Below are 8,256 nucleotides of genomic sequence, written 5' to 3' on the forward strand. Positions count from 1 at the left end.
GCGTGCGTGTGTGTGTGTGTGTGTGTGTGTGTGTGTGTGTGTGTGTGTGTGTGTGTGTGTGTGCGTGCGTGCGTGCCAGAGAGCAGACTCTCAAATGATAAGTTTTTTGCTTCGTCAAAAACTATATGTATATAACCAATATTCAGCAGCAAATAATTGATCGGCAGTGCTCCAGCTTTTGCGCTCACACTCTCATCATTAGCAAAAACTCAAACACGACTAATTAGTTGAGATCAGTTTGTTGCGCGACAGTTCCCGCCGCGAATCGAAAACAAGAGGCTTCTCAGGCAATAGCACGCGGTGCATGGCTGATGAGGATTCTGTTTGGCAACACATATTAGACCAGTACGACACAACACGATCAGGGAACATTTTCCAGGGCGATTGAAGCGTAACACATACAGGACAACGATGCGAAATCGAAGAGATTCGAGAGATACGCTTTAATTGTGCTGACGGACAGAATGCTATCACGCTTTTCAGGTATACTAAATCACGAGTCAAGCCGTATAACAGTTATTTATGACTAATAGCAGCTCACAGAAAGGATGATCACAGACACGTATATAATAACGACAGGAAGCAATCTATCTTCGACTACGTGGATACACGTGCATGTGAGAGGACACGGCCTTACTCGCGCGTAACAAGTTCACGTACAAACGGGATAGACAAAGCGAGCAGGACCTGACATGGTGTTGCAAGCACCTGCCTAATGTGCCAATTACAGCAACACACGCTGTAAGCTGACCGCGCAAGCCCTGCCAATCACCCGCGGACGGAGTTCTGGGCCAAACTGCCGAAAATCCCCGCGAGTCCCTTGAACCCCATGAACGCGAGCGATATGGCATCGGTGGGTGAGCGTAATGCCGCAGCAGGCAGTGCATGTTTGCGAGTGTTGAAAGCAGGGGCCGTGTACGTAGTAGCAGCAGCGAGGCAGCGATGGCGAGACAGCAACTCTAGGGCACAAGCACTTGGAACGTTTTAATATAAAAAAAATATGGTAAATAAACTCGAAATGTATTTACTACAAGTCTTAATGTCTCTCTGAGGTCGCCTATTATTGCCGATAACTTCCTGTAAATGCCGTTCAGATGCTCCTCTGCAACACACAAGTACTGGACCAAGTACTCCACCGCACGCACGCCGCTGTGCACAAACAACAAGAAGAAATATCGAGGTCTTTATTCTCGTTAAGGCTCTCTATTCTTGTTGTTTGTGCACAGCGGCGTACGCGCGGTGTACTTGTGTGTTGCAGAGGGGCAATTGAACGACAGTCACAGGAAGTTATTGGCAATTATAGGCAAGAGTACAGAAACATTAAGACTTCGGTAGTAAATACATTTCGTGTTTCTTTAGCATATTTTTTTTTATTGAAACGTTCCAAGTGACTGTGCTCTAGGGAGCTCGGTGCGCAGGCGTGAGAGAAAGCGCGCGCGCATGCGTGGTGATAGCAGACGACATCTACTCACGTAGCGGGACATTCGTGCGTGTTGCACTGCTGCAGCTTGGGACTAGGACGCTTCTGCTGATCGCAGAACATCTGGTCCACCTCCTGCTGCGTGCCCGTGTTGTAGCACATCGTGGACGTCAGCTGGTAGCCTGCAATACACGCGCCATGCATCGGTTAATTACGTTAGGTTGCTCGAACCTTCTATCGATATGCAGGTCACACACACACACACACACACACACACACACACACACACACACACACACGCGCGCGCCGCGCGGCCGCGGCGCGCGCGCACACACGCCACACGCACACACGCCCACGGAAGTCAAGCGCGAATTCCAACATCTACTGCTTGTCCGATTTCTCCATGAGTAATGCACAGCTTGCACGCGTATAGAATGCTGGCTGAATGACCGAGCAGTCGTTATTCTACTTTCCCCGACTAGCAAACTGTTACATATTCATTTTCTATGGCGCACTGCGCTATATTCTCTAGAAGGCGATAGGCAGTGCTCCTACGTTCTTAATCATTGGTTTCAAGAGTAATCCAACGTAAACCACATAGTGCCCCTGCTACCCTAGGAAGCTTACGGTAGTCATAGGAAGTATTAAATATCCTAGTACCGTTCCTCAAAACATGTTATGAGCGTATGAAACCAGCATTCTTCTTCCCGAACTCATTCTCATCCCACCGCATCTGTACCTCCTCCACACGTTACAGGACAGCGCGAAAGTTCTGTCTTGTCTCCACTGGAACATTGTGGTTGCACCACACTCTTGGCGCCGTCCCCTCCACACACGCCAACACTGCGTCCACTCTCTTCTCGAAGAGCCTAATACCTCTCATTAGCCACTCGACAGCCAGCTAAAGCAAGCAATATTGCGTTTGTGTATAAGAGCAGATTACAGTGGCATTATATAATATGCCTTATCACTATTCTCCACAACATGACAAATATCTTAACGCATAACTTGCCATAACAACGTATTTCACACCTATTCCGTTTGATATATGTGATGACTGCCTTTCACATTAGACCAATAATAGCCAGTAGTTGGCTAACATTGACGTAGCTACATTTATATTTATATAATTATTATTCTGCTGGGCTCAGATACCCGAGTGAACGTATAGTGGTATATCTAAGTCCATGTCAGTCTCATTTCATGTGTATGTCTATTTCAATGTCCATGCGAATATATATGTCTATGTCTACTTGTCAAACGGTCAATCATCTATGCTCATATCCATGTCGCCAACATATATTATATATATATATATATTATATATAGTATATATTATATTATAATATATATATATTATTATTCTGTATCTGATCGTATCTGTAATCTGTACCTGTACCTATATCTACCATCCTACATCTACATCTATATCAATATCTGTATCTATATACTATTTATATTTACATACACTTCTGAAATTAGTTACCAAGCGCAGTTAGCCACCGACCGATCCGCAAATTTCCTCTAGCATTAGCTCCTACAGAGCAAGCAACGCTACACTCACCGTCATAATAGGTGCATCTGTCCTGTTTAACTGCCAAGGTGAACAAGTCAATATCATTCGTTTCGTTTTCTCAGCATGACTGGCTCGTACGTGGGCAAACTTTCATTGGCCCCGACAGTGAATTAATGTCCTGTAATTGCTCGAAATGAGTGCCATCTATGCAGAACAAACGAGTATTTTTATCAAACCACTCGAGACGCAGAGACCCCCCTTTCAGAGTATATGATTACACACTAATTGTATTCTATATTTAGTATCAGACTATAAAAATGCATAAACGCTTATAGCAGCTACATTATATTCGCATAAGCCATTTATTGTGTTGTGATGGCATGTGTGAGGTACCGTTGTGCGGTCTGTGCGTGCGCCCTGCATGTGCGTGGGTTTTCGTGTGTGCACGCGTGTGTGTATGCGCGCGTGTGTGTGCGTGCGTGTGTGATGGTACCGTTGTGCGTGTCTGTGCTGCCCTTGCATGTTGGCGTCGGGTTCGGTGTGTCACGTGTGCGGTATGCGCGCGCTGGGTGTGCGTGTGTGTGTGTGCGTGCGTGCGTGTGTGCACGTGCGTGCGTGCGTGTGCGCGCGCTTGTGCGCTTGTGCGTGCGTGTGTGTGTGTCGTGTGTGTGTGTGTGTGTGTGTGTGTGTGTGTGTGTGTGTGTGTGTGTGTGTGTGTGTGTGTGTCGCGCGCGCGCGCGCGTGTGTGTGTGTGTGTGTGTGTGTGTGTGTGTGTGTGTGTGTGTGTGTGTGCACGCTGCGCGACAGTGTGTATCCGCCTGCAGGTGCGAGGATCAGATACCGTCATCTTCCATACTTGTCCAAGACACATACCTTACAGATGCCGGTGACGCACACATCCTTCGAGTCGATCGCGCACGGTGTTCCATCCTTCACCATGGGACTAAGCACGACGACGAATCCAGCCTTCTTCGCCTGGCAGGTGAGTGCGCACGGGTCGTGGTGGTTGTGGAAGGGCAGCCACGTGTAGGATCTACTCCGGTACGGCTTGCTGTTGTACTCCCAGCACTGCTCGACGCGCCAGTCCACGGCGGAACCACACGGCTGCGAACGTACAGAGATTCGTGCTCGTCATATTTAATCTCGGGATACAGAGAAGGGTTACCTCAGTATGAAGAAATAAGGGGGCGAAACAGTCTTTGCTGCTAGAATGGATTTTTTACGGATTTATTGTCACGTGGCATTGTGAATCGTTCCGTGATAGACTGCAAGCACAAGACCGTGCAGGCCCAACGAACTAGTCTTATTTCCTCCCGGACTGCAAGTGTTAGCGAAAGCGAATTAGATTTCGCTGGGTTTTTGTCTACATTCAACATTTGCTACGTTAACACATTTTAAATCAGCTGCCTCAAGGATTGGCCATCTAAACCTCATGACTCCTAGCGTTACTCGCACGCACAGAGGCGCTACACGTTAAAAATCACCCGTGTATTTTTTATTACCTCGGAAACCGTACCCGTGATACCTAACAAATAGAACCACTTATTACTGGCTAGAATTCCACAAATATCAAGCGTGTGTAGTACGCGAGGAGAGTTTATGATCTCATGCATTCTGTATCATTTCTATACCGTACTAGTCAGACCCTTACGCGTAAGTCCCAGAATACCTACACGTGTATCGACTTTGACACGAAGAACGCTGCAGGACAAAATTGCAGAGTTCTAGATTGACAAAGCCTAGAATATCAGAGAGCGAAATACGCGCCCGCCCGTCGTGTATGCCTTGAAGCGACTTAGCTACTAAAACTCTGAAATTATTTACAAGCTTCTCCTGAAGTATTGCGTCGAGACGATAGATATTTGTTTCAACAAGATTAAAAAAATTCCCATTTCACGGAGCCGACGGATCGTGCGTAAAGATGAATTTCGACGAATGAAAAGTCAGATTGCGATCCATCAAACAGAAAAAAATTTAAGCTGATACTTGCGCCTGCTCGATACGGGATGAGACGGGACGATTTACTTAACCTCGCTCTAAGCATATTGAACACAATATTCCCATTGCTATCTATTGATATAACTTGGTATTCAAAATCGTAATGAACACGTATATATTTAACATAATTTACTCTATCAAGAATCATATAAAAGTTTTTTAATAACAGGTCAGATGTCGGTCTGTATTCAACGTAAACATAATCAAAAAATATTTATCGCTAGTTACGTGACAACAGAAACTGTTCATTTATAACTAAAATTGCGTTTTCTGATATTTTTCAGAGACAGCACGGGGTCGAGACCTAAATATTTGGCTATAAGTTGTTTATAGTATGCACTACGACGAATTTCTAAATCCTTATTTCAGGAAATAAATGATAAAAAGTTCTAAAAATTGTAAATAATAATTTTTCAGAGCAATTCCAGTCACCCCATTCCCGCGTAAGTACTGGCATTAACACGGAACCAAAACAACCGAAATCGGAACTGTTCAATTCCAAGAAATATCCATTTAAACATCAGCAACGAAGGTTTTCCACTTTGTCGATGACTGAATTATTGATTATTGATGAGGTTTTTGTTATATTATGAATATATATGAATTATAAAACGGTTATTGTTAGTACTTACTGCGACATATCTATATGGCTGGGCTGGCTACGGGCATCGATTCTGACTTAAAATGTCCATAAATTATATATCGCCTCGTAATATTGTTGTTAAAGAAGTAGCCGACTAATAACCGACTCAAAATGCACGTGCCAAATATACTGAAACATGTAAAATAATAGCATAACCACAATCAACAGTAGAATGTTGCTTTCATAAAATGCCGATAATTCTAACCTAATATTATTATACTTCATAACCTTTATACTTCATGAAATGAAGACTTAAAATATGGCCGACTTTCTCTAGGGACCTTGTCATCTCCAGACATCCACATACGAACCAGACGGATGGAGTTTTTATAGGTTCTCTAGATTGTTCTGGCTCTGATAAAATCGGCCTCGCGTCAATTCTATCATGACATATGACATATTACGCAAGTCAGGATTTATATGCATAGCGCAACTCGATACAAAAATATAGGCTGGAGAGCGTACATGGTTCTCTTCGCAAGAAATGCAATCGTGGCGGCTTGCTATCCGACTTGATCCATGATATATTTTTTCAAAAGAATGAATAACGGGAAACGATTGAATCTCTCGTGAGACAGGTAATCTAAGAAGGGGGAAGAACTTGTCGTGTTCACGTACCAATCCCACCTCTGATACGGGACGAGTTGCGCGCATTAAAGTCTGCCAACCTGCGCTTGAATAAGAAAAGCTGGGCTAAAACGAAGTACAGATAAAAAAAATCGCACATATTGGCGTAGTTTACGCGTTAGCCCGCGTTGATTGGCGTTTCTCTCTAACTTCAGCCAGGAAATACGACTCAAAGTTCAACACAAGCGCATCCTAGTAGCGCCTCACATGTCCAGGCCTTTCTTACTGCGAGATGATCACTCTATGATTCTAGCTCAACTATCTCAGAGCTCATGCTAGTTAAAATACAACACGCGATGTTAGATATGCGCTTACAATTTCTCTCTGAATATAGATTTTTTCGCTTTCAGAACATATATATACGTATCAGCGAAGGCTGATTTTGAAACGTTCCAATTTTGCCGTAACTCGCGGGTTGATTTCTCCAGTCTACATGATGACCACTTGCCAACGTTAATATTCAATAAATACGCTATTCGCTGTAAAAATAGGTGAATCGAGCAGGACGATGGGTGATCGATTGTGTAATGTTTAGGCGAAATCACAAGCAAGTGGTGCGTATTTGCGTACTATGCTACATGTTTACACTGTCTCCGCCATCGGTCTGCCTCCGGCACGATGCATGTCTGAATATGTTGGTTTAGACATTATGTGACGCGGGAGGAGGAAGGCGGCGGGAGGGTTCATGAATCAACACGACTAAATCGAAGTCCGAAATATAAGACTTCGGCTACCCGCCTATACGCATCTCAGTGCAAAATACGTCCAATACCCATTTCGGGACACATTTACGGCTACATAGAAGACTGGCTTAAAATGTTGAGTCCGCGCCAAAGATCATTACCGAGTTATTTAGTTTAGATTTCAATGCCTGCTATATTTTACGATATTTGGACATGGAATTTCATGAATGGCTGCGATAAGCATTATTCCAAAGTAATCAACTTTAGCAGCATTAATAAACCGAATATGCATATTAATGTGATGGTCATTAATAGTAATTAAATTACGTTTTCGGCGGTTGATGTAAAAAACACATAGACACACAGGACAAGAATGAACCTTGAAAGTCATGTGACAATCTCGCACATTTACGTGCTAACGATTAATGCGACAAACGCTTATACTTAAGAGGAAAAAGCTAACCTATTCAGAACATATTTCAGATAGCATGTGACGCTACATTGTATATCGGTAGTAAGTCGCTATATGCCGCGCAGCGATTAAGCCCATAGCATTAGCAGTAAACAATTTAATCGTGTACGGTAAATGCAAATCCTATCTTTTGTGATATGTTTGCGGATATGTGTTGTTATGGCTGCAGGAAACGACGGCTATGGCATTACGATACCCTATCGCTCACATCGTACTTGTTCAAATGTCTTCTTACAGTAGCTCATTGCCATAATGCGCCTGAGTATATTTGGCAGTTATTAGCTAAAACCGTGTACGCTTCTACTCGCGTGGTCGACTTCAGCAGTGGTAAGTAATTGAGTAAATGCACGCACACACCCGCACGCACGCACACACGCAGGCTCACACGCATGTACGCATGTACGCACGCACGCACACACACACACGCGCACGCACGCCCACACACGCGTGCACACGCACGCACGCACGATCGCACACACACACACACGCATATATATATATATATATAACTAACATAATTCATCGATATAACTTGAGCCGACACCGTCTAGGTATTAGGGTAAGCTGACCGCTCTGATTTACAATTGACATACTCAAATATTTGGCCGCGCAAGTAATTCTTTCTGCTGATCAGCAGTTAAACAGTATTAGACCAACGCCGACTGATGCAGCACCTGGTGTATACTGTTATGATCCACGAACAAACTTGTTAAATCCTCTGTGGCACCAAACACCGCCGGTATTGCTTGCGCGACCAGACGAGTAAATTCCTCATTCCTCATCTCCGGATTCCTAAACTATACAGACACACGCAGGCACTCATGTACGTACACATACACATAACAACATAGCTAACAAGATGTGTGTGTGTGTGTGTGTGTGTGTGTGTGTGTGTGT

At 44.1% G+C, this 8,256-nt stretch overlaps 1 protein-coding gene across 1 annotated transcript in view; it reads right to left on the minus strand.

The window, feature by feature from the left end:
* The window catches only part of LOC106804874 (ADAMTS-like protein 3), a 107,107-nt gene that overhangs the window by 49,064 nt on the left and 49,787 nt on the right, over nucleotides 1–8,256 (minus strand). Inside the window, exon 4 of the mRNA XM_014806242.1 lies at nucleotides 3,810–4,040. Within this exon, the coding sequence (XP_014661728.1) occupies nucleotides 3,810–4,040 (231 nt within the window). The remainder of the gene's footprint in view (nucleotides 1–3,809; nucleotides 4,041–8,256) is intronic.

Source organism: Priapulus caudatus, unplaced genomic scaffold (genome assembly GCF_000485595.1).
Source record: "Priapulus caudatus unplaced genomic scaffold, Priapulus_caudatus-5.0.1 Scaffold91, whole genome shotgun sequence".
Taxonomy (NCBI): domain Eukaryota; kingdom Metazoa; phylum Priapulida; class Priapulimorpha; order Priapulimorphida; family Priapulidae; genus Priapulus; species Priapulus caudatus.